The sequence below is a fragment of the Ursus americanus genome, chromosome 12 (assembly GCF_024610735.1).
Source record: "Ursus americanus isolate L20-20 chromosome 12, mUrsAme1.1.p, whole genome shotgun sequence".
NCBI classification, from domain to species: domain Eukaryota; kingdom Metazoa; phylum Chordata; class Mammalia; order Carnivora; family Ursidae; genus Ursus; species Ursus americanus.
Window position 1 is genome coordinate 3,088,004 of NC_142138.1, and position 26,624 is coordinate 3,114,627.

At 54.2% G+C, this 26,624-nt stretch overlaps 1 protein-coding gene across 16 annotated transcripts in view; it reads right to left on the minus strand.

Moving 5' to 3' along the window:
• ERI3 (ERI1 exoribonuclease family member 3) overlaps window positions 1-26,624 on the minus strand; it is a 126,414-nt gene that overhangs the window by 12,969 nt on the left and 86,821 nt on the right. For 12 of the 16 annotated variants that reach the window (XM_087865819.1, XM_087865823.1, XM_087865822.1 and 9 more), the window contains one exon: window positions 12,107-12,206. The exons of 2 other annotated variants lie outside the window; for them this stretch is intronic. In XM_087865819.1, the coding sequence (XP_087721945.1) occupies window positions 12,107-12,206 (100 nt within the window). 2 more of the 16 variants (XM_087865816.1, XM_087865818.1) reach the window with 2 other exon arrangements.

A 26,624-nucleotide genomic window follows, 5' to 3' on the forward strand; every position in this document is an offset into this window, starting at 1 on the left:
CTTATTTCAGCCCTGACATCCGTTGCCCAAAGCCGAGACCTGCCCAGGCCCTGAAGATTAGTCAAGGTCCTTGTCCTCTGCTTCCCAAGTGCTGGGGACTTCAGCCCCTTCTCCACCTCCACTCCCTTCTAGTATCTTCATTTCCCCAAGACCTGCTGGGCCAGGATACTGGCTGGGACCTGAGCTCTCAGCAGTCTGGCCACCAGTCTGTCCAGCAAACTGACACAACTGGGGGCAGCAGTATTGGTGGAAGGACTCCCCAGTCCTAGCAGTGATGCCCTGGAGAAGGGCCTGGCTCTGCCTGGGGACTCTGAGAGGGGGGCTGCCCTCCCGAAGCCCAGTCCCACCTGGTAAATATTTCATCCTCAAGCTGCTCAGCTAATCCCTATTAATTTCAATACCGCCGCCTTGCCTGGCTCAGCTCCCAATGCATTATTTATCCCCTTTGTTTGTTTGTCGCTAACAGGTGGGCCCCAGCGGAGGCGCTGACTGGGGACAAGCCCACTCCATCACAGTGTGGCTGTGAATTAATCATGAGGACTAATGGGAAGCACCTCAGCTCCAGGCACTGCCCTAGCTGCCTCCCCCTGCCCTGGCACCCAGGGGTGGGCCAGGCCCACCTCAGCTCAACTTAATTCAAAACAACACATTTTATTTACTACCTGCTTACACGAGTCAGACACAAGGTTACCCTTTGGGGATACCAGCTGAACAAACAGACATAAGTTCCTGCCCTCAGGGAACTTACAATCCAGTTGAGGAGAGAGGCGTTAAATGACTATTTAATTAGGATCGTGAGGAAAGGCTGTGCAGGGAAAGCACTGGGTGTTAGCAACATGTGCACAGGGGAGGACCTGACCAAGTCTAGGAGTCAGGGAAGGCTTCCCTGGGGAAGCAAACTTTGAGCTGCTCCCCGAAGGATGAGTGAAGGATGAGCAGGAGTTAATCAGGCCAAGGGATGGGAATGGGGGGCTCCCAAGGTCCATAAAGCCACGTGGGAAGGCCCTGAGGTCAGAGAAAGAATGGCAGTTGCCAGAAAACGGGGGAGGGTCTTGTGCTGGAATGCAGAGGTCACGAGGAGAGTGGCTTGAGAAGGGGCAGGGGACTGCCACTACACCAACAAAGCCCAGCTTGGGGATGCTCTTCTCCCTAAACGACTGGCATTTGTTCCTGGTGGACTGCCACGGACACGTCCTGAACACCTGTGATGCACACTCACAGCACCTCTGCTATCCGATTTCTTGACCTTCTGCTGTGGCTCCTAAGAGATGGTCAAGATCATTAACCCTCAATTGCACAGATTAGGACCCTCCGGTGCATTCAGCCTGGGGCTTATGAGAAGGCCTCTGTGGGCCTCTCAGCACCCTGAAGCTTGGGTGTGCCCATGGCAGGACCGGGCTGGATCTGGCCTTTTGACTCTACGTGGGGACCACGCACAGGGCTGGGAACACTGAGCTGCCTCAGCCACAAGTGCTCACACCACCTCCCAGGAAGGAGCCTCCCTCACCTCTGAAATCCAGCACTGGACTGGGCACCCAGAAGACCTCAGCAAACATCTGAATGAATGAACAAAAGTGAATGAATGCCCCGCAGTCCTCCACAAAGATCTTTTCCTCAGACACTCTCTTCAAAACTTTTACAGAGATCTAAAATAGACAAATGAGCTAACTGGTACTTGGTGGGAGGCAGGTTTACAGTATTTTCCAATGCATTACCTTCTTTCTCCTCATAGTAAGCCTGGGAGGTAGGGAGTCACCATCAACCCCATTTTAGAGAGGAAGAGACAGAGGCCCAGAGTGGCGAGTGACTTACCCAGGACCACACAACCTGGCAGTGATGAGCCTTAACTAGAACAAGGTCATCCTGTTTCTAGGCTCCTGGCTCCAGCACATCCATAGGTCTGCCCCTCTGTGGGCATTTCCCCAGGGATCTCCCTTGGTGGCTCCAGGGACCCTAGTTCTCAAGAATGATCCCAAAATGGTCCCACCTCGTTTATGAACCAAATGTAGCTCAGCCAGGGCAGAGGCTTCATTGTGCACATGGTCAGGGTTGGTAATTCTAGTCAAAGTGGCCACTTTGAAAATCCATATGTCTTCAGGCTCCCTGTACATCACGGTGTCAAGTCCTGGAGCAGAGGCATCCATCAGCACCTCCCAACACCAGGGTCTGTGTGCCCACACGCCACTTCCCACCCACGTGCCTGTCCTTGGCTCCCAGCCGCTCGGGCAGTACTACCGGCCCTGTGCGAAGGCTCACTCTGGCCTGCCTGCGTGGCCCAGCGGTACCCCTGCTTTCAGACTAGTCTGGCTGCGGGGCCCCACCCCTGCCCCAAACGCTGCCTCTGCCCTGCCTGCTTCCCTGCTCTCTTGGAGCTAGGCAGCCAGCACGGAGGCAGCCTCGATAACTCGCTAACGTGCTGCCCATGCTGTTCTTAAAAATTTATGACTGTGCAACATGAAAAATCCGGCTGAGGAGCCGTCATTAGCGGTGCTGCCTTCCTCCCCCACCAGAGCCGCCCTCGTAAATTGAGATTTATGGCTGCAGCAGGCGGGGCGGGGGCGTGTGCAGGCGGTGAGGATGCTGTGGGGGAGACAGGGAGACCGATGAGACAGCGGTGGGGCCGGGGGCTCCCCCCTGCGGCAGCTCCAGTTTATCACAGTCTGCGGTGATACCCACCGAGAGCAAGGTCTTGCCTGGGGTGCGAGGCCTGGCACGGATGCAGGATATCGCCTAGCAGTGGGACTGGAGGGGGAGGGGCCTGTCCCGTGCCAATCACTGGCTCCTTTAGGTGGAGGACCAGATTCTGAGGTCCAGGTGCTGAGCAAAGACCTCCCAGGAGGATGATTTGAAGAGGAAGAAGGTGGGACCTAGGGAGGCAGCAACATCCTTGCTGGAGTCACAAGGCCTGGGCCCGCAGAGCCAGCTTCTCCAACCAGAAGCACGTAGGTCGGACTGCGATTGTGGTATCCCAACCAGAGATTTGGAGGGCAGGCAGAGAGCAGGGCAGAAGGGTGCCAGCAGTCTTCCCTTCCCCTCTTTTCTCTGGTAAGGAGGGCTGGTGGAGAGGACCTTAGAGGGGGGGGTGCAAGTACTAGACCTAGTCACAGAGCCTCCACAGACAGAGCCCAGGCTCGGGCTGAAGGGAAGAGGAGGTAATCCTGCAAGCCATCCCCCCTGTAGCCCCCCATGCCCCCCCCCACGGACCCTCCCTATTACCTCCCCGCTGCCTCCTCCCCTGCTCACTTAGCCCTGTCAGCCAGGCCATTATGAAATTGGGGTTTCATTTACAGACTAATTAAACATTACAGCTTGTTCACAATTACAACGCGGGGATGAGGGAGTAACTAATTACGGAAGAAATGAGCTAACATTTATCTCTGCTCCCACCCTCCCTCTCCCCGCTGCCCCCCCAATCTGGCTTCCTCCCACTCTCTGGTCAGTACCTGCTCTCTAGGCTTATTTCCTAGGATGGGGGGCTGGAAGGGCTCAGCACCCATCCACCCTGGACACAAGATCTGACTATTGTTCCCAGACACTCTGGGGAGGGGCTTAGCTCCCAGGGCCCCGCTGCAGGAGACAGGTCTTTTGTGCAAGACCTTGGGTGTGACTAAAGTAAGGGACCCTGTGATGCTGTGTGACTACGACGTGGCGGGGGAGGCACTCTACTTTGGTGTGTGAGTGTGACAGTACTGTAGGGCTGTGTGGCTCTGTGTAGCTCTACCTTGCAGGGCAGGGTTCTGGTGTGATTGCTGCAGACAACTATGTGTGATGGGGTATGTGTGTGAATGAACCACACCCTCACCCTCAAACCCCAGACAGAACAGAAAAGAACTAGGTGGCTGCAGGAGGTGATGGTCAAAGCAGCCCTGGGCCCAAATCTCCACTGGGCAGCCCTATTCATTCCTGCCTCAGAAGCAAGAAAGGGAGCAAGGTTACCCTGTTCCGGGCGCTCAGCTCATCCCTGCCCTCAGGTTGGTCTTGGCCTCTGGCCAGATGCCCCCTGGGGCCCAAGAAGCCTCCTGGGGGCCTGGGGTGCCCCCTGTGGGCAGGAGTCCTGGGGTCTGGCTGGCCTGCCGCAGAGTTTAATAATAGTAACAGTGAGAGTAAGCGTTTCCATCCTTCCTGCCTTTGGGCAGAAGAAGAAAGGAAAGAGGAGGGAGAGGAGGGAGTGGAGGGAGCGGGCTGAAGGGAGGCTTTGAGGCCTCAGAACTCACATCAAACGGCCGGATCTGGGCCTAATTGTCTGACCCCTGCCCCTGCCTTCAATCAGCTCTGCGGCTCCCCGCCCGCCCCTCGCCTAACTAGCAGCCATGTTCTCCTCATTAGGACAAGCTCCCCTTGCACACGTGTCCCCGGACATGTCCCCAGCACTCTCAGCTCCCAACCTTGCCTGGTGGGAGGGTACAGTGGGGACCCAGTTTTGGAGGGGCCCCTGGGTCAGCTATACCCTCCGCCACCACAGCTGCCTGGACTGAGCTGCTCAGCCCCTCTCCTTGAGCTGCAGGGGCCTGGATGCCACATGTGGTGACATATCCTGGGGCTGGCTCAGCCGCGGGGTGCGTTCTGTCCTCTGTGCGTCCTTCTTGCTACAGCCCGACTGTCTCAGACACACTGCTCCTGAGGGCGGCATGTGTTTGAATCCTGTCCCTTTTGGTCTGGTTCAGCCTGGCAGGGGGTCTGGTCTGGGTCAGGGTCTGTGTTCAGAGGCTGGGAGCGGAAGGAACGCGTCTGCCCACTGTGCAAGGGTGGCTCCCTTCCACGGGCCCAGGCATGCTGATGTGTCGAGTGTCTGGGGCGGCCGCAGCCACACTGAAGCAGCAGAACTTGGTGGTTTCAAGCTCTGACCTTAGAGAGAGAGATGTTTAAATTCTGGCGCTCCCACATCCTTGCTCTGCAGCCTTGGGTGAACGGTAACCTTCCTGAGCTCCAGTCTGCTCATATACAGTAGTGCTGACAGCCCCTATCTCACAGGGTTTGGAAACTTGATGAGATGACAGATGGGAACTCCTCTGTACTACACCTGGCACTCCGCAAATGTAGAAGGATACCGGTGTTGGAGGGCGATTCAGATCAAGTTGCCCCCTCCATAGGCCACAGCCCCACTTTGCCCAGGTGGGGTCTGGGCCCTGGTCACCAGTGTCAAGGACACGAGGAGCTGTGGGGAAGGGGATAATACCAGGGGCAGAAGCACCTATGCTGGAGCCTAAGCTTGGGGGCAAGGATGTCACACAGCAGCTTCAGGTGGCAGGGGCAGAGCCCAGCTTAAGGACTGTCAGGGGGCATTAGGTCAGCGGAGGAGGTCTGGGGCTGGTCCATGAGGTGTGGCCCCTCCCAGGAGTACTGTGGGCCTGGCAGGAGGGATGCTGTGAGCACCGCCAGAGTGAAGGCTGTCTGGCTATGCACGGCACTCATTTTCAGGGTGCCAGACCTGGATGCAGTCAGGGGAGGGGCTGGCCTGGTCTGGGCCCTGACATTGTCTCTCACCTTAAACCAGTGGTAATGACTTGCAAATATTGATGAAAACGCAAACTACAGAGATTGTGTTTTTCGGGGAGTGAAGGTGGGGAGCGGGGATAAGGAGGAAAATAAACTGAAATGAAGTCCAGTTATCTCCCATCTGTGGCTGCTCCTAATCCCCCAGCCCAAAGGAATCCAATGCAGCCCCTTATCTGCCCTGTCAATCACTCCCTCACCGCCCAGTGCTCGGTGGGCACCACACGTCCTCACACACACTCAAGCACATGCTCACACATGCACACACACGCACACACTCACTCCACCGACTCTTGCTCCAACACTCCCGCCCACCCCCAGCCCATTACTCCTCTGAGTAGGAGCAGCCAGCACGCAGGTCCTGCCAGATGGATGCAATTTGCATAATATCAGCAGTGGAGGCTGCAAGATCACCAGGGGTCAGGGCGCTGACATCCCCGCACAGTCTATCTGCAAGTGCTAATTTGGCCGGCATTGATCTGTCTTTCTGATTTCTTTGTCATTTACGTCTGCGACGGTTTGACAGGAGATACAGAGAGAGACAAGGGGAGGCCAGGCCGGGCCCGGGGCTAGGAAGGTAGGGAAACAAAGATTGTACTTCCCAGTGCATCACACACGCACAGAACACAAACATACACATACCAGAACCTTCCCCCATCCCTCCGGCAGTCCACTTGTCTACCTGTCTATCCATTTTGCCACCTGTGGTTGCTACTGAAGTCTAGAGCCGGGGGTCTGGCAAGGACCAATTCCTCGGATGTCTCCGGGGCTCCAAGGGTGCCAGCTGAGGAAGGAAGGAGTGAGTACCCCTCCAGGTGAATACTGCCTCCAGGCAGGCCAGTGGGGCCCCTGTCGATGCCTGGAGAGTAATACCTTCTCATGGCCACCCGTCCCCCAGCGGCTCACTTTCTCTGAGCCACACCAGAAAGAACTAGACAGGAGTGGGGCGTGGGGGTAGTGCCGAGGAAGCACATACTCCAGCGTCTCTGCCCTCTCCCTGTAAGGCAGCTGTGCTGACTCCCCCTGAACCTGCCCTGAAGATGGCCGAAGTGGAGGGGGCAGGGGTGGCCCGAGCAGCACCTTTCTGCCTCTCTGGGACAGCCAGGGAGAGGGCTACTGGGTCTGCAGGGGCCTTATATCAATACTTCACCACCCTCAGGTCTTCCAAAACCCAGACTGGTTTCTAGCTGATTCTGAAGCCCCTTAGCTCAGCCAGAAAGCCTTAGATCCGATCAGATCTAAATGCTACCTGCTGAACCCTCGGCCACCATCCCTACATTCTTCTGTGCCCTGGGAGAAGGGTTCCCCATAGGGATGGGGGCACTGCCCAGACTGATGTCAATGGTAAAAGGGGAGGGGAGGATAAGATTGCAACTCTGGAAAGAAAGAACCCACCGCAGAGAAGTGGACATGGTCACTCTGTCAAGGGAGGCAGAGGGGCCTGAGCCTTCCAAGGGTGAATGCCCCCTTCCTGCCAGCCACGGTGGCTCTGTCTCGGCCCCACCTCCTTTCCCTTGCTGATGGTAGCAGAGCAGGGTGATCAGAAGGAACTCCCTGCTGGGCAAGAGGGGGGCTGGCGTTTGGTGTGTGCTAATCCTGGGCCTGAGGTCTTCAGAGGGACCTGGGGAACTTCAAGGAGGGGAAGGCAAAGCTGTACTGTAGACGAGCTCATTAGCCAGCACCCCCACCCCCCCCACGAGGAGGAGGGCGGGCGGCCCAGGGAGCGTGGCGGCAGAGGCGGCAGAGAAAAGGCTGTCACTGTCCTTTCTTCCTTTTGGTACAAGCATCTCCCTGAGCCGACGATTCTCCTGCAGTGACACCTCTCACGGGAGCTAATGAGATCCGTGTCACAGAGCTAATGCGCTCTGACTGGACTCTTGATAGACACCCTAGTCCTTCAGGGGAGACTACAGGCCAGTACTGCCCCCCTGGGGCCAGGCCCCCACCTTGCCTCCTGCCAGCCCAGCTGTTTTTGCCAAACCATGCTGGGCAACAAGATCCTGAGAGTCCACTTGGTGGTGTCTGGCCATCCCTTCTTACCACGAGCCTCAGAGGGACCCTCCTCAGGCCCTGAGCAGAGGGGTTAAAGAACCAGGGCAGGACCACCCAGCTGGGCATCAGGGAAGGCTCCAGTTATTCTCCTAGCCAGCTGAAATCAGCACTCTGTGCGGCCTCCATGTCCCAACAACAGGTGAGTTTTTACTGACATTTCCTGTGCAGATTTCTGGGTCCTGCTGTTAGAGAGATCAAGTATGGAGGGCCTGAAAATCACCCCCAACAAACTGTAAGTGGGGTCCAAGGATGTAGTTTGTACATGCACACTGGGAAGTCCAGGCAAGATTCCCAGAAGAGGTGGCCCCTGGAAAACGGGCAGGATTTTCCCAATGAGGTGGAGAGCAAACAAATCAGAGTAAGAACTCTCAGAGCCAGAAGGAGGTCAGAAGCCAAGAGTTGCCATGCTCTGGCTCTGAGGGTGACTGTAGCAGGCGTGAAAGGGTGGCAATGCCTCCCTTCCTTTCTTCCTTGACAAGGCTTTGTCAAGGCCTGTATACAGGTTTCACACTGACTGAGGGAAAAGAGGGAAGTGAGCTTCTGTTCTTCCTCACGTCTCTGTTGGTAGCACAAAGCCCGACACCAAAAAGGTGCTTCCTAGTTCAGCACAGCGGTAAGAACACAGACTCTGCCCTCAGATGAACCTGGGTTTGAGTCCTGGCTCTTCAATTCAAGGGGCTGTGCGACCTCAGGCGAGGCACTTAACTGAGTCTCAGCTTCCTAGTCTATAAAATGGGAATGATAATGCCTGCCTTCCATAAAACTGGTGTGAAAATTACATTAGTTAATAAAAAGTACCCCCAAATACTTGCTGACCCTTTGCAGAAACAAAAGCAGCACAACACAGCAGTCTCAAGTCCCCCGTGGAGGTCACCCTGCCTCAAAGCCTTTGGTCCACAGGAAGGATGCAGACGGAGTCCGCTGACCCCCGACATCAGCAGTTGTGCATATGCGCGGTCCCTCTTCTCCCCCACCCCACTCCACACCACCCTGTTCACGAAGTGTCCCTCTCCTGACTAAGAGGCCATGCTGACAGCCCACGACACCCCCCTTTCTGCCTGGAAAAAGAGCTCCACCACCTCCATTCCTGAACCTACCTCTCCCTCAGCTGCCAGGGCCAACTGTACCTGTCTGACGACCGCACCTGAGCTCCGTGGGGGCAGGGCTCTCTGTCATCTTCACCAGTACACCTATCACAGTTCCTGACACACAGCAGGTGCAAGGTAAGCATTCACTGACTGGTCCTCTGCCTCCATTCGCACGGCTACTGCTGGCTCTGAATTAACCATCACCTCCGTGCATCTTATGGAACTGCCCCTTCCGCAGTTTCTCCTTGCTAGTCCTCCCTGCACAAACTCTGAGACGGCTTGAATTGAAGCCCAATTCTGAGCAGGTCACTGCTCTGCCAGGATGCCCCCACGGCTCCCCTGCAAATAGTTCAACCATGCACATCCATCCCAGTGGGCCCTCTCCCCTTCTACAGCCTACCTCCCAGCCCTAGGCTGGCAGCCCAACCCTCCAGCATGCCTGCCCCTTGCTCTCTCAGTGCCACCACACCCAGTTCTCAGCAGGAATCCCCACCAGGTAGGCCCCACAAACTCCCCCTGCCACCCATACCTTAGAAGGAGGCTCAGGAGATCTCCCTAGGGCCTAGGATCATCAGTGATTTGCACACAGACCCACTGCCTACCCCCCACCATGGCATCATGGGAGAGCCAAGCGGATCCCAGAGATGGCTAAGCTGTGGGATCTGTGGAACCCTTGCCCAGCATCACCAATGCCTTCCCCCCCACCAATATACATACCACTCCCCACTTCAGGCTGGCAGCTCCTCACGCAGTTAATTAGCACTATGTCACTGAGGACCAGCCTGAGTGGCCAGTGACAGGAGATGACCCTTGACCCCAGGGCTGGGAAACAGTCCACATCAAACTCTTACAGCGCGACCCTTTTAGCACGCACAGTAACTCGGGGCACCGCCAGCTGAAGCTCATTAAAGCTGTCTCTTTGGCGCGAGGGCCATTAACCTCACTGCTCAAAACCAACGCCTCCCCTCCCCGCCTCTCCCAGCCCAATTAATGCCCTGCATCTCCCTCCCCACCAAACACCCTCACCCACACCTCAGAGCCAGCTGGGAGCTGGCTGGGCAGCCCTCTGCATTCAAAGATACAAAGACCCAGTGCCAGGAACCCCCAGTGCCCTGGGGAGGCCATGGTGTTGGCAGGGCCACAGAGGAGGGGCCTGCCTGAGCACCCACTGTGTGCTGGGCCAGGCACTGCCCAAGCCCTTTACACAGGCAGCTTCACTTGAACCTCCCCACCAGCCCTGAGAGGCACTGGCACCGTCCCTTGTCTGAGGTCACAGGGCTCTGGGCGGTACAGCCAGAACTTCCTCTGGCTCCAAAGCCCTTGCTCCATTGTCACTTGTAACCTTGGACTGTCCCCTGTGTCCCAGCTGGATGGAAAAGCCTTCTCCCCTGGAGAGGGAAGGAACACCTCAGGAGTCCTAACAGAGAGGGAAGAAGTAACCTCTTCCTCTCACAAACACACCCTGGGACACATCCACAGACACAGGGCACCCAGCTCAAGGCCGACCCAGCCCCGCTGGTCCCTCCAGCAGCCAGACTCAACTACTGGCAACCCCTGCCCGCCTGGGCCAGTGCAAGTCTTCTCACTGATCCTCATTCTCTGGCCCTTCTCTTTCCCGTCTCTCTGGCACGGATTCATCTGCTCACTCTTTCACTCAGCCGCCCACCCCAGTGTTCACTAAGTGTCCACTAAGAACTGGCGTGTGCAGTGTGCACTGCCCCGTCAGTGCTTAGGAGGGGCTCTGATAGTGCTGTCCTCTCGCTCATGAACCTCCTGTCTCCTCAGAACCTCATCGAAGAGCCAACCCTTTAACCAGGCATTCAAGACCCACTTATTTCCCCATTTCTTTTCCAGCTGTTCCCTGACCCAAGTGTCCCTCCCACTCCAGTCACAGCCAACTACGTGTAGGCGTCTAAGTTGTCCTCAACGTGCCCTTGTGCTTTTGTACACACAGCTGCCCTTAAGTAGAAAACCCTTTCTCCATTTTTCTACCTAGCAAACTCCTATTCATCCTTCAAGGATTTCCTGACTCAAGTGTCTTCTTCTCTAGGAAACTCCCTGCTGAGCTCCCAAGCATCTCACCTTGCTAGGTTTGTGGTCTCCTCTAGGCTGTACAGAATAGCTCCTATGGAAGGGAATAGGAGTTGCTGTGGGGTACCTCCAATTCCTTAGACCTGTTGACTGCTTCCTCTTCCCCCCCCACCCTGGACCCCAGAACAACTTTGGGGTATCCCAACAAGAATGATACAGGGCATCCCTGAAGTCAGTGAGATGTACATAAAGCAGCAGAAGTCACTTTGGCACCTGAGGACATGGGAATCCTCCCCTGGGGCAGCCTAGGTGTTCCTATTAACAGCTCTTAGTACCCTGGGTACCCAGTTCAGCCTCTATCTTGTCCTAGGACGTGACCTCCTTGAGGACAAGAATATCTACTAAACATGCCCAAAACCCACCAGGCACCAGTGAGCTCTGTGGAAAGGATGAAGGGCTGGTCTGTGACAGGTAACTGGGTCCTTTTGGTGTATCTTGCTGGTCCCTCTGCGGCCACAGCTCCCCAAAGGTACACAGGTTATGATAATGTCATACCACCTCCCAGGAATACCACCCTACCCCGCTCCTCCCCACTTGGAACAGTCTATGCTTGTCAAGTATTTGCATGATGTGTGCTCACACACAGAAAATCAGATACACAGCAATGAACAGACACACTTTCTGTGGATACACACACGGGTTGATGGTTGCTTCCATATACAGACAAACGACCTCAAGAAAATCAACCCAGATATATTATTACACTCACTCACACACCCCCCAATACTGATATATCTGAAGTCAGCAGAGCCTCCAATGCCTAGAGTCACAGCCACTCCAGCCCCCCCCCACCAAGCAGGGATCCCTCTGAGGGTGCAGCCCCACCTGATACCCCAAGTGGCCCCTCCCAACCCAGGCACCGCTCAATGGAGGCTGCTGCTCCTGCGGGGGAGTCAATACCCTGTGGACGGAGCCATCGGTCAGAAGGACCCCGACTAATTAAAAGCTGGTGAGGTTTAAATAATTCATCTCCTTAACTCCCATTGATCGCCCAGTTTAGTCGCCACAGACTTGAAACAATATTAAACAGCCTCCTCTAGCTCCACGGGGGTGGGTAAGCTGACATGTGCCCACCCCTCTGAGGAAATCGCCCAGCAGAGATGCAGACAGGGTTGTGGATATCTTGGCCTGAATCCAAGGCCACCTGTGACCCACCCAAAGCCCAGACCCCAGTCTCCTCCTAAACAGTGTTTTGAGAGGTCTTTTCCAATGGTCTGGTTCCACTCTCCCCTAGGCCACCCTTCTTCCCCACTCCCCCCAGCTATGGAAAGCACCCCGTTAGAGCAGAGAATGAGCCACAGAACCCCTCTGTGTGCCAGGGGACTGGGGCATGCAGGCAGGGGCTGACTGAGCTGCCAAGGGGTATATGTGGAGGGACTGACCAATGCCGCTGTGGGGCCGGCCTATGTGTTGCAGGCTGAGGCCCTTGTTCATGTCTAGAAGTCCATTCTTGGGCCAGCAGCCCATGGCGAAGCTGTAAGCCTGGAAGACAGGAGGCAAGAATGGTTAACAGAGGCCCTGACCCCCAATACTCACCACCTCCACCCTCCAGCCAAATCTTCCCACTAAGGGCTTACTCTCGTTATGTCCCTTCATGAGAGTCCCCTCACTGGGTCCCCTTTCCACCAGGGCCCCCATCAGAAAATCCCTTCTTTTTTCAGAGCTCCTTTTGTTCTAGGCAGCTCCCCATCAGAGACCTCCAGCCCCCAACGGGTGCCCTCTTGCCAGGCTCCTCTAGAGAGCTCCCATTTACTAAGACCCTCCTTCTCAGGACCATCCTGTCATCAGGGCACCCCCTTCACCAGGCAGCCCTGTTAGAGTCCCCCCTCCAGTGTACCCAGCACTGTGCTGGGCCCCGCCCCACAGCATTGGTGGTCATAAGGCCTGGTGTTGGGAAGGACTTGGAGACCAACATATCCAAACTTCACTCTATAGACAGGAAAACTGAAGCAAGAGGGGGCTAACCACCTGCCCTTGGTCTACTTGCTTTAGACCGAGAAGCAGGCCAGGTTGTCGAAGGCTGAGTACCATACGTGGGCTCAACTGAGAAGGGGTAAGGTCACCTGGTCGACTCAAGCAGCTGTGAGGGGAACACATGAAGAGAGAGAGAGAGAGAGAGAGAGTATGTGTGTGTGTGTGTGTGAGAGAGAGAGAGAGAGAGAGAGAGAAAGAGAATGTGTGTGTGGTAGGGGGAACAGATCTCTGTTGAAGGTCAAGTGCTCACTTATGCATATTCAAAGCGGCCACCCATCGATCTGTACTTAATTGTTTTCCTGGGGTTGGGGAAGGAAGTGCTGGGGGCATCGATCTGCTCAAGCCCCTAGCACTTCATTGCCCCCCTCCATCCCCTACTCACGCCACCTGACCGCTACCAACCTCAATGGTGGGAGGCGGTATATGGCAGGACCAGGGATGGAACTTTTCTTTCACGGTCCCTTACAGGCACAACCGACTTGACGTCACAGATGAGGAAACTGAGGCCCAGAAAGAAGAGACTTACAAGGGTTAGAATGCTATTAAGTGGCCCAGTGGGAATTGAATTCCTGCTCAGCCTGCTAGCAAAGTCCTGGGCTTCTACCGGGGGCTTGTGTAGCTGGCTGGCCCTTCAGACATTACCCATCCCCTCACCTTTGAAGTCCTGGAAGCCCAGGCTGCCCTGCTCCCAGTGGCAGGAAGCATATGGGATATGGTCAATAGGAATGTAGCTTGGGGGAGTTCCCAGAAGCTAGGTGGGGAGGCCACAAGTGGAACTAAGGTGACTGCAGCCACGTTCAGACAGGCACTGCAGTGCCCCGACCCATGCCCCGGCCTGGAGGCCCTCATCCCACTAGAGACTCCCTCGCAGCAGGCAGGGCCTAACCCCAGGTCAGAAACCAAAGACAGAAGGCTGGACGCGGAGTCCGTGCTGAGGCCAAGGGGCTGGTACCCCTCCTTCCCAGCTGCAGGAACCAAGCCCTGGCTCTGCAGGTGCTTCAACCTTAGCGCCGTCCCAAGCTGCTTTCCTTGACCACAGAGGGTACCAGCCACAACTCAACGTCCCAGCCAACCCTCCCACACTTTCCCAGGCCGCAGGTGGACCCACAAATCGGGGGCTGAGTGTGAGGCTCAAGGGCAGGGGAGAGAACGCTGGCTTGCAGCCAGGGCAGAGCTGGGGGAACGCAGGCAGCGAGGGAAAGGAGCCAGTGGGTGGTGCACAGCTGGATGAGCCGCTGAGCGTGGTCAGGGCCATGGCTGGAGCGCAGTGGGCCAGAGAGCAGTGGCGGGCCGGCTTTCAAGTACTTTAAAATCACTTACAAAGGCCGGATTAAACGATCAGAAATTCCATTTAATAGGACAAATAAAGAAATAACAATCTACCCTATCAGCCTGGAGAAGGCGAGCTGGATGGGTTTTTTTTCCCCTCTAAAAAGGAAAAAAGGAAGGAAGGGGGAAAAAAGAAGGATAATGTGTGTTTACTCAAGCAAAGAAAAAAATATTTAAGTGATGTCGGGGAGAAGATTGCAGTAACTAGTGAAGAATAACATCGTCTACTTTGCTGTCAAATCACACCCGAATTTCAGTAATAGATTCTCGGCTGACACTCAATTCAATTCGAAGGTGATCCTGCTTTATCCCAGCCCATCAAATATTAAACACTTGCATTAGCAGGTGCTGCCGCTTCCCGGCTTAAAGCGGCGGGCGGGCAGCGGGCTGCTGAGGCCCCTCTGCTCTGCTCGAGGCTTGGGGACAGGGCAGCTCAACGTTATCTGCACGTCATCCTGAGTCTTATCGCAGCTAAGCGGGAAGACCACTTCAGATAACATTAGACGCTTGCCCTGACGCGTCACTGTGATTAGATTATTATTATAATTATGACTCCCCAAGATCTTCCCTAGGCTGGGACATATGGAAGGGGGGTAGAGGGTGGCAGAGCCCAGGAGGGCCGGGCTGGGCCTGGCTGGACCAGGGCAAGCTGGAACCCGGGCAGGAAAGCAGAGGTAGCAGGCAAGGCAGTAGCCCGGTCCCGCCTGACGGATGCCTTTCAGGAAGGGCAGCCTAGCTTGTCAGAGCGAGGGCGAGATGAATTGGCGTCTCCAGCGTGGCCGCGGGTGTCATGCGCACAGTTTCATATTCCCAGATAAGGCATGATAACCAATTGCTGCCGTGACATGGCCTCATCCAGCACTTCCTCAGGGGGCACGGGCGGGGGGAAGGGGGCAGCACGTGCACATGGGTCTGCCAAGCTCCTAATAAGAGGGATTTAATTTTTACAAATGCTGCTTCCAGCGGGGCCTTCACATACCAGCCAAAGTCCAAAATGATATTAAAAACGGTTAATTAAAACTGCTCTCCTTCAGCCTGGGCTCTCCCCTTGCTGCCCCTGCTGAGAACCCTGGCAGGTCTCCCCCAGGTACTGTCACACACCCCTGCAGAGCTGAACCTTCAGAAGTGACCACCAGCCTCAAGGAACCCCCACAGGCACAGTCCCAGGGCACAGTCCCACAAGCTCTCTCCAACTCCTGCCATCTGAGGGACCCCTCGGTCACAGCCAGCAGATGCAGAAAGCCACCCAGAGAACACAGGGTCCTACAGCAATCTGTGGTCTGGATCCTCACACCTGCTACCCCTCTATGCCTGTACCCACATGCCCACCACCCCCAGCACTCACTTCTAAAGTCCCTCCCTACCAGATACATACACCAGCAAGTGTGCACACCTACACAGGCACCAAACTCTCCCTCAGGTTACTTGGCGCATCCTTCCATTCCCCACTCCCTCCAGACGTCCTCCCGAAGATTACATCCGTCTATGAATCTGAGCAGAGCCTTCCCAGGAGCCCACTCAGGACAAGCTGATGTGGGTTGTGCCTCAGAGAGTCTGACTGAGAAGTCAAGGCTGGGACCCAGGGAAGCAGCAGAACATGCGGATCAGGGAGGCTGTCCCCTGTGGCTGCCCACAGGGACAACGGAGAGAAACAGCCTGTGTGGGGCTGGAGGCAGCTAGGAAAGCTTCCTGGAGGGAGCGGTAGTGGGGGGCTGGGCGGGGGTCTGACAACATTCCAGGCAGGAGACACAGCAAGGACAAAGGAGAATGGCAGGAGCAAGCTCCGTGAGAGTGCGGGCAAGGGCTTGGGTGTGGCTGGGGCAGCCCACAAGGACGGAAAGAGCCTATCTTGAGGGGCTACCTCCCTGCTCTGTGTACCAATGGCAGCACTGGCATCAATCAAGGGACCTAATTATTGCCCATCCCCTTTCTCCCGCCTGCTTCCTTTCCCTGCTCCCTCCCTCTCTCCTGCCAGCCTACAGGGTGTGGGGGTAAGGGACCTAGCAGTTTTCTGACCTCAATCAGCGCGGGGCAGGAATCTGTTTTAAGAGCTCTCGCCAAAAACCTGTGCCCAAGCCCCTATCCCACACTGGTTCCAAATTCTTGGGGTGCCACTTCTCCAGCTGCACCTCTCCCAGCCACCAGGGCCCACCTGCCCAGCTGTGGCTTCCTGGCCGAAGAGTGGGGCAGGTGGAGTTGGGGTGAAAGATGCTGGGTCTACCAAACCACCCCACCACAGCCCTGTGCCAGGCAGGCACGCACACTTTCCTTCCCCTGGGCTGCTGTAATTTCCATGCGCGGGGAAGCAGGTGCCGAGCTGCTCCCGGCTGGCTCTTCTCTCTCGCGGCTCTGCCCGCCTTGGCTGCTGCCCCATTAGCTTAGTGGCCAGCCATCTGCGACGGGCCTGCCGCGCAGCCCTGCTGTAGGCGCGGCGGGTGGCCCCCTGTGTAACAGGGAGCTTTGCCATTAGCGCCTTTAATATTCTGACACCTCAGCACAGCCTGCTATTACATGCAAACGCTGATCGCCCTGTGAAATTACATTGCTGGGCCCGCGAAATGGAATCGTGTATAATCAGCCTCCTCCATGCACTGTCAGTCCCATCACAAACACGGCGCCCGGCGGCTTACGGGGGCTTAGCAGCTGCGACAAGTGTATTGGGTTTAATAGATGAAGTAGCCCTCATCGGCAGCAGCATCAGATCCTTCAAGGAGGAAGGAAGAGGCACCGATGGCTGCTAGGACGTCTCTGCCCACCATTCACTACCTGCCAGGGCTCGGAGGGTGGGGTGGCCACTGAGTGGGCAGGTCAGTGGTGCGCGTTAGAACCCAGACTATACACAGAAGCACAGAGTGCTCTGTAACTTCCAGAAAACCCAGAGCTTCCAAGCTGGAACCGGTACATCGGACCTATCCAGCTTCCTCATGAGATGGGGAGGAGCAGGCCTGTAACCAGACCTCTGGGTGACATGTCACCTGGTGGACCTAAGGCTGATGGGTCATTTCCCAAGAGGAGGAACCAAATCAAATCACCTGCCATTCCCACATACACCTAACAGACGAAGCTGTAAGGGTGAGAGTCTGGCGGATGAGGGAGAGAAAGCCAGACAGACATAACTACTACTTAATTCCTTATCTAAGTGGCCAGCACTTCTACAGCTGGCGAACCAAGTACCAAGGACACAGGTAAACACGAGGATGGCAGACCCAGCAGCCCAGGCCTCAGAGAAAGGCAGTGTGGTCCGGCTCAGGAGCCAGACGAACACGAATTTGGTTCCCAGTTCTGCCAGTTATTAGCACGGTCACTTGGGAGGAGTTATCAAAAGTCTCTGAGCCTGTCTCCTATACTACACCGTGGGTCTATAGTTCTTTCCCCAGGGATACTTGAGGTCACTTGGGAACGTCCACACCTGCTGTGACCTCCAGACAGTCTTGGTGCCGTCAACCAAAATACACCGCCTTTGAGAACGCTGCTCCCGCTCCCTTTCCTGTGCTCAGCCTAGCACCAGTTACGGCAGACTGTTTTCCAGGGATGGCTGCAACACCATCTTCCGTCTCACCTGCTCTTCTTACAACGTGACTTTGACTCCCCTGTTATCAAGAGAGGGAGTCTATGTCCCTCTCTTTGAAACAGCATACGCTTTTGCAACTATTTCAACTAAGAGGGTAATGCAGAAGTAATGGGACTTCAAGGCGATTGCAGAAATAGAGGAGGCAGCTTCCTCCTCATTCACTGGAACACTCGCCCTGGAGCCTGAGCGGCTCTGTAACTAGCCAGACTGCTCCAGGGTAGCCATCTTCTGAGGAAGCCCAAACTAGTCTGTGCAGAGAGCACATACAGAAGCCATGAGACTAGGCAAAGAGAGAGAGAGAAACCCAGCCAGTCCCCCGCGGATCCCTGTGCCAGCTCCAAGGACTAGCTCCAAATGAATGAGAGAGGCTAAGCCAGAACCACCTTATGGAGCCCTTCCTAAATTCCTGACCCACAGAAGCCATGAGATATAATAAGAGAGCTGCTGTTGTGTTAAGTCACTAAATTTGGGGGTGACTAATTATGCAGCAATACTAACTAGAAAACCAATACCTGCTCACTTCTGGATGTACTCTGCCAATACCTTCAACTTCCTGTGGCTTTGAGACTGTCATTCCTCCCCTCTCTCTGGGACTCCACTCCAGGTCATCATGACACTGGATAACTCTAGTATGTACAGGACAGCCCACCCATGAACCCTGCCTTTCAGTTTCTCAACTTCCTGTGCTTTAAAGACCTTCTCCTCTACCTATCTAAATCAGCCATCCATCCCTACGGCCACACTCAGGGCCTTGTTATCACCCAGAACTGCTCTCCCTCAGAAATCTTACAATGACAGATTTCACTCTGACCCCCGCCTCCTATCCTTTCAGCTTCTGTACCCTCTACTCTTGCTCTTTTCCCAGTCAGTCCATCCCCTTCTGGGCTCGATCCTTTTTCTACCAGGCCCAGAGCCCTGGGATCTATCACTGCAAGCACCCATTCCCCAGTCTTCAACCCCCCTGTCCACTTATCCTCGTACACCTTCCCTGAAAAAACCCAGTGATGACTCCATTTCTGCACACTTGCACCTGCGTTCAGTGATGCCGGAAAGTCACTCTGATGCATAGAAAGCGGCCACTGTGGGTACAAGATCGCAACCTGAGCAATTCTCAGTGGTACGCAACAATCCTACTCTTCTCTGACTTTCACAAAGCTAATAAAAGCTGTGGCACAGAACTCTTTCAACTGCATGCCCCTCATCTACAAATTCATCTGTACCTTTCCCTGCCTGCTCCTCCAGCGACGCTGTTCTACCAGAAGGGACACCTCGCTTCTTGTCTAAGGCCAATTGCGTACTCGTGCTTGACATCTCACCCTTCCCCTGCCTGCTTAGTCCTGCTCCATCTGGGATCCTCTTTCTTTCTAAATCCTTAACCTTCCGCTCTCTGCTGGCTCCTTTCCACTAGCATTTTAGCAAATGTTTGAATCTCTCTCCACTTTACATAACTTCTTGTGTCTCAGGTTCCTCTTTGTAAAATGGGGGTAATAACAGTTCCTACCCCATAGAGTTGATGTGAGGATTAAATGAATTACTGTGTGTAAAGTGTTTAAAACAACGCCTGGCCCTCTGAAAGTGATGTCAGTATTAGATTATTATTTTTATTTATGTTTTTTTAAAGATGTTATTTATTTATTTGACAGAGATAGAGACAGCCAGCGAGAGAGGGAACACAAGCAGGGGGAGTGGGAGAGGAAGAAACAGGCTCATAGCAGAGGAGCCTGATGTGGGGCTCGATCCCACAACGCTGGGATCACGCCCTGAGCCGAAGGCAGACGCTTAACCGCTGTGCCACCCAGGCGCCCCTACATTATTATTTTTAAAGCCCTCCATTCACTCCATATCCCCATCTGGTGACTGTTTTCCTGTTAACCAAACTTCTCAAGGTTGTCTCCACTCGCCTCTGCTTACCTTCCCCATTGCTTCTTAAACCCTGCAGTCTGGCTTTTGGCCTGACCAGAATCACTCAGCTCCTGCTAAAGCCGACAGTCCTCACCACGCTGCCCACACGTAGGGACAGTTTCAGAGCTTTGCTGTCTCCGCCTTTCTGTGGCCGGCTTCAGCTTCCACATTCTTCTCCTTTGGTTCTCTTTGAGTTCTCTTCTCTCTCTGCCCTGCCACTTTCCTCAGACTCCCTGTAGTCCCTTCTGCACGCAGACCATCCTCCTCGCGGGCTCAGGTGCTCTCACTTCCTGTCTTTGTCTACACTCCACCGCTCTCCCTGGGTGACTTTTTCAACTTCCTGTCTTCCACCTCTCCAACTTCCAAATCGATACTCTTTGCCACTACTTGAGTATCAAACACATATAGTCTATTGCCTACCTGACATACGCACCTGGCCAGGTACCTCATTCTCAAACATTAAAACAAAACAAAAAACCCCAAAACCAAAAAAATGTTTCAACATCTCCTCTCCCAAGTTATCCTTCTCTTGGCTTCCCACATCCCAGTGAAAGCCGTCATCATCTCTGTGGTCTACCAGAAATGTGGGGTCCACTGTGCTTCATTTTTTTTTTTAAAGATTTTATTTATTTATTTGAGAAAGAGAGAGAGAGTGTAAGGGGGGAAGGGTCAGAGGGAGAAGCAGACTCCCTGCTGAACAGGGAGCCCAATGTAGGACTCGATCCTGGGACTCCAGGATCATGACCTGAGCCAAAGGCAGTCGCTTAACCAACTGAGCCACCCAGGCACCCTCCACTGTGCTTCCTTCTTCTTGCTTACTGCCCCTGAGTCCTGGGACTGCTCTCTCATGCCTCTAAGACTCGACTTGCGCAGTTCCTTCAGCCTGCCTCGAATACCCTTGGCCTTCTCCCACTTTTTGTCCAAGCGAACACATTCTAACTCTTCTTTCACCACTAACTCCAAGTACCTTCCTTTACCAAGTCTTCCCTGACTCGTTCCTTCTTTAAACCCATCCATACTCTGAACAGCCTCTGTAACACCAGATTAGTTTACGTAACTGTTACCCACGGCGATGCTGGGAGATTCTTAAGGGCAGGAGCTGTATCCTGCTGTTTCTCTAAATGGTCTCCATTGAGGGGAGGGAAACGAAGACATCTCTTTGGGCCTAATTCTGCCAAGCAGGAAAGCCTGGTTTTCAGAGTTGCTGCTCCTGTTGGCCCTATCCGGTCTCCTTCAAGACCCACTGCTGTTCTAGCTCAGCAGACCAGCAATCCCCCCACAGCTAACCTTAAAACTGGGGGCTCGGCCGCCTGTGTTAGAAGAGAAGGGGAGACTGTTTCTGTCCCCCTTCTCTTTTTCTGAGCTCTTTAGCTTTATGGGTAGCTCCCGCTTCATTCCTGTGGCCCAGCAGGGGCGTGGCCAGCACAACTACAGCAGCAAGAAGGATGGACACTCATATCAGTGGACAAAACCCATCCTCTCCGCCCCCGGTGGGTAGTTCTGCATGTTCGTGGTATTCCCTGGCTACCTACATACTTCAGGGACCCCAGAGCCGCCGCCGCCTCTGTCCATCCACAGAACTTGAGCGGGATGATTACTGTCTCTGTGTACTTAATCTTCTGCACACAGCCCACAACAGGAGGGCTGCCCCCGGGTGTGCTGGACCACCACCACAGCAAAGGCAGGGGCTGCACCACAGGGCCAGGTTCGCAGCACTGGGAAGACAGCTGCCTACTCAGCTTGATCCCATGAGGGTCCCGAGTCTATTTTCAGGTGGAGTAATCCAGAGCCTTTGCTTCACTGCTGAGTCAGAGGGGACTTGGGGACACCGAGGTTTCTGAGGCGAGAACCAGATAAGGAGCTCCTGAGCCACGCTGCCTGAGCCCCCACGGAAGAGGCTGGCCTCTCTGGGGCTCCACACGCACTGTCACAGAGTCAAAGGCAGCAGGTCTCAGCCAGCTGCCCAGGGTGAGAGCTACCTTGTGAGTTTTCTTTGTTTTCATTACAATTTCCTCTCCCATTGCTTCTTTTTAGCCAGCCCTTTCCTCCCCGGGGTGCTGGGGATTGAATGAAACACCACCCCCGGCTCCAATAAGTGTATTTCAATTACATCTGTCACTGCATAACGATATAATGATATATCATGTGATATTAAATCCATGGTAATCATATCAGGGAGTTTTTTTAATCGTGCACTAATCGCATTATTACATCTCTATAATTAACAACAGGAGGTATGGAAATTCAGTTAAGGCAGAAGGCTCAATGTACTCCCCTCACCCCATCCCTGCCCTAGCTTCCCCAGATTAGGGCCCGATTAGGAGTTGGGAACTGCAGGGCGCTAGCATGATGGGCCAAAGCTCCCACCTCCCAGTGCTTCGGCCACAGGCAGAGCCTTCAGCGTCCAGGGCTGGCAGAGATAGAACAGAATGAGACCAGTGTGAGGTCTTGCAGATGCTCAGTAAAGAGCCTGGGGTAGAGGCCACACAGAGAGGCCCAATGACAAGGCTCAGCTGGGCCTTCTAGACCTCCAGTCATTGCAGCACCAAATCTTCTCCATGAGGAGGGGTGCTATCTTTCCTTCCAACCAGCAAGGCTTTCAAAGGTGCCTGCAAGGCACAAGGCAAATTCCTGCCTCATGGTCTCCTAGATCAGAATTTCTCTTGCTACTGCTACACACATTCCCTCTCTCTGACCTAGCCCTCTGTGGTGGCAGCTCTTAACATCACCAGGTCCAGCAGCTGTGATGTCGCTGCCTCTTGGTCCTAAAATCCCTGAGCTGAACAAACCCAATTCTTCCTGGGGCCATTCCTCCCCAATTCTTTCTCTGAAGATTGGCCCTTCATATTGTATGACAAGTGGGTTTTTGATAACCACTGGGGTTGTTCCCCCATCCCCCAAAATGGTCCAGGTTCTTACGTCCTTCCACCCAGACCTATATGGAGAGGGGAGGGGCCTGAGACTGCAGCTTGAACTATGTCAAATGACCCTGTCTCTCCCACCTCCCCCCCTTCCCGATACTGAGCTGTGAGGGCTAATCCCCTCAGGGGTGTCAGAACCAGTCTGCAAAGCAGAATTCTGTGTTTCAAGTCCAAAGCTTTGAACCTGGCATGTAACTAGTCCTCAGTGAGGGGCAGGCATTTTGCTAAGTTTGACTCTCAGAAGTTGGACAGGCCTGAAGATAAAAGAGAAAAATCATGTCCTTTTTCCTAATAAAAAGGAGACACTAATAGCAGTCAGCACTTAGGCAAAGCACTTTAAGTTTCTAAAGTGCTTTCCAAATTAAAATATAATCTTTTACTGAGCATGTGACACCGCCACCACCACCAACCCCTCACACACGAAAGCATGTGCCTGCTTGCACATAGCACATACACCTTCGTTTTCTTTCTCCCTGGGAAAAATGACAAGGATGTTCAAAACTTTCATCCCAGACCTCCCTCAATCTTCATCCATTTGCTCATATAACACACACTTATTGAGCCATTACCATGTGCCAAGCTCTGCGCTAGGTGCTGGAGACACACAGAACAAGTGGACTAGGCCACTGCCCTCCAGGAGCTTCCAAGCTAGGAGAAACACAGAAACTGACATGCGGTGGGGGGGCTGAGATCAAGCAACAGGAGCCCTGAGGCAGAAACCCTAAATAGGCCTGGAGGGAGATCAGCTACAAGACTGATGTGTCCTTCAGTAGGACATCCAAGGCGGGGTGCCTAGAGAAGGTGGACATGTGGGCCTGGAGCTTGGTTCAGAGGTCCAAGCTGAGATAAGGAAGTCCTAAGAATGTGTATGGGTGGCACTTGAAATGGAGTAGGTAAGATCACCCAGAAAGAGAATAAGAAAGCTTTGAGGGTCAGAAGAGGCCCTCTCTTCTTTGATGTTTGGAGGGAAAAGAGAAAGGCGGAGAGATGGAAGGCTGAAACCCTAGAGCCTCCAGAACCAACGCCCAAAGAGCCTCCTCTCTGGGCACGCCCACCATCCTGGCCCCCTGTACGCCCTTGTCACCGCCACCTTCACTCTGCCTGGATGTGGTCTGATGGAAGAGTGCAGGCTTTGCAATCACATTGACTCGCTCGTGACAAACATTTACTGACAGCCTATTATATGCCAGGTCACATGTACACATTAGCAATACAGACACAGTACTGTCTTCAGAGAGCTTCACAGTCTGTTGGAAAAAACGGATGCTAAATAAACAGCAACATAAATAACCACTAGTTATACCTATAGTAAGGACTCCAAGAAGAAAGGCAGGCTGTTAGGACTGAAGACAGGAACTTGACCTAGATGGGGAGCACGTCCCTGAGGACAGGGAAGCAGGAACTGATGGACTGGAGGGGGAGGTGTCTGGGGTCAAGGGCATGATGCCTAAGGCCTTTAGACAAACGGTAACAGCACTTGGAAGGAATCAAACTCTTGATATCTCTGGAGCACAGGAGGCAAGTATGAGATGTGGCTGATGAGGAAGACAGGAGATGCCCAGCCATGGAGGGCCTCAGAGGACACAATAAAGAGTTTCACTATTGTTTCCTAAGGTGATGGGAGGCCATCCAAGGGTCTACCACTGTCATGCGATGTGATCTTAGGGTGCTGTACCAAAGTCAAAAGTTGCTTTGCACACCTACCCTTCCCTATTCCTAAGGGTAGTCAGGCCTGGGAAAAGCGAACAGAGAACCAAGATCATTTTCTGCTGGAAGGAGAAAGAGAAACTGCATAGGCAGCTGAACTCATTCATTTATTCACTGAAGACTCACACATTCACTGAAGGCCCGCCAGACCCTGGCACCTCAACTGAATCACACGTACACCCTGTCCTCAAGAGCTCACAGTCCTTCGCAGGGAAATGAATACAGATGCCACGAAGTGCCAGTCACCGTGACAAAGTGGTCAGTGAGAACTGCAGTAGTGTTACGAAGGAGGACAGTGCTCGGGCCCAGAGGCATCTGGAGCCCAGAATAGGTGTGCTGCCTCCTGGGCCTCTCTTCAGCGCAAGCACTCCTGGGACAAGGGACAAGCACTCCTGGCTGGCTGGGACAAGCACTCCTACACAGACTGCACATGGGGCTGGGGGCAGAGTATGAGGAGGACCCTGAGCCAAGGCTCCCAGGAAGGGCTGGAGAGCGAGCAGCAATGAAACTGAGCCAGGATCTTCTGGTTGCACAAATGAAGGCTGGAAGGATGCGACCAAAGAAAGCTACGGAGGGCAGAGGAGGGAAAGGCTCACTGTATCATCCCAGGATGATGGAAGGAGCACCTTCAGAATAAGCAACAGGGCTTAAATAGGAAATCACTTCAGGAAATGATGCAGGCAACTCCAGTCCCCAGGCCTGTTTCCTCCTTGGTAAGTGAGGGTCTTAATTACTTGATTTCTTAGGTCTCTTCCTGATCTGAAATTCGCTGGATCTTAGGTGAACCTCCCACAAAAGTCAGGCTTATTTCTGATCTCACATCTTTGCTTATGCTATTTCACCCCCAAAACACTGGCCTTCCTCCACCTTCTCCAAATCCTACTTGTCTGCAAGGACACCACTTCCAGGAAGCCCCTCCTGATTTCTCTTCCTCCCTCCCCCATGTCCCACCCTGACCTCCACAGTTCATACTATGGTTCTTCCTACAGCACTTTGCTTAATTACATATTACATGGGGTCTGGTTCTCTTACTTGACTGGTCTGGGGACTGTCTTGACTCTCCCAGACCCCTGACATCCATTTCAGAGGCAGGAGGGGAGCTCTACTCTTGCAGGTCCTAGAAGCAGGCAGAAGTCTGGGTCCCCACTCCCTCTGCCCACAGTCCTTTGAGAACTCGACAGGCCTCTACTTGAAAAGGGTGCTAAAAGCAATGATGTCTCCAAGTGCGATGGGAGATATTTGTGTCTGCTTTACCCTTGGCTTTTTGCTCCGGTTCAGGTAGGAGCGGGGTGGGCCGGCTGGCAGATCTGAGAGAGCGGCACGCCCCAGCGGGCAGGGCGCACAGCGCGGGGAAGGCGCGAGTCAGTCTGGAGTGCTCCCCATTTATCAAGCTCACGCAGGCCGCCAGCCGAGCGAGTCTTTCTATCATTACACCTCTCAAAATCCGATTCATACCACTAATCCTGCCTTCATTCTCCCAGATTAATAACATCTCTTTCAACCTTCACAGTGTGATAAATAGACAAAGAGAGAACAAAAGGAGAGACAGAAGAGAGAGAAAGAGCTGGAGCAAGTCCCCATAATAGAGAGAGCCGAGAAAGAGGAGAGGGAAAAAAGGAGAGCGAGCGAGAGCAGGCAGCGGCCGGAGACTACAGCTACCTCAGAGAGCCGCTGAGGAGAGCGGGCCGCTGCGCCCCGCTATGCGCTCCGCTCCGTCCCTGAAGAGAAAGAAAGGCTCGTTAACAGCTCCTTCCTGCCTGCACTTTTGTTCAGATTCTTTTCTTCCCTTCCAATCCTGCTTTAGGTCAAATTCTAGTGAAAATGAGTCTGCCGGCTTCCCGGGCTCCTCCCAGCCTCCCTACCAGGCCCAGGCAACCAATCGGGCCCCTGGCAGCCGGGCTGGATCAAGGCCCAGGGAGGGCTGGGAATGGGTTTAGTAAGGGTGGGGCAAGCCGGCCTAAAGCTTCCCCAGAGCTGTTGCCTTAGCCCGCCCCCTGCTTTGCTCTTTAGGCTGACCAGGAGAGGAAACAGAGCAGAGCAAGGGCCTGGCGTCCATTTCCTAAGGCTCTGCCCTGTACGTCTCTCTGACCTGAAGCTCTGGCTGGTCCAGTCCAAGGCCCCTAGCCCCTAGCAGCCCAGCTAGATGGTGAAAGTAGGCATCACTCAGGCTTGCTAAAACTGAGGTGTGGCCCATACCATCAAATTACGATGGAGAAGTGTGCCTGGGAAAATAAATCGCACTGGGTCCCAGCTCTAGCCCTAACACAACTCATCTGTGACGATTCTCCTTGTTCTCTCTGCCCAGAGGCTCGCCCATACTTGTCTCCATAGCACACTTCCCATCCTCCTCACAGACTCAGTTCAAGAGCCCCACCCTCTTCTGGATGCCCGTCTGAGCTCTTCCAGAAGAATTCAGGCACTCCCTCTTCTGGGCTCTGGAAAGCAAAACCATTTACATCACCCTGTAGTGACTATCTGTCTCCTTCACTCCACTGG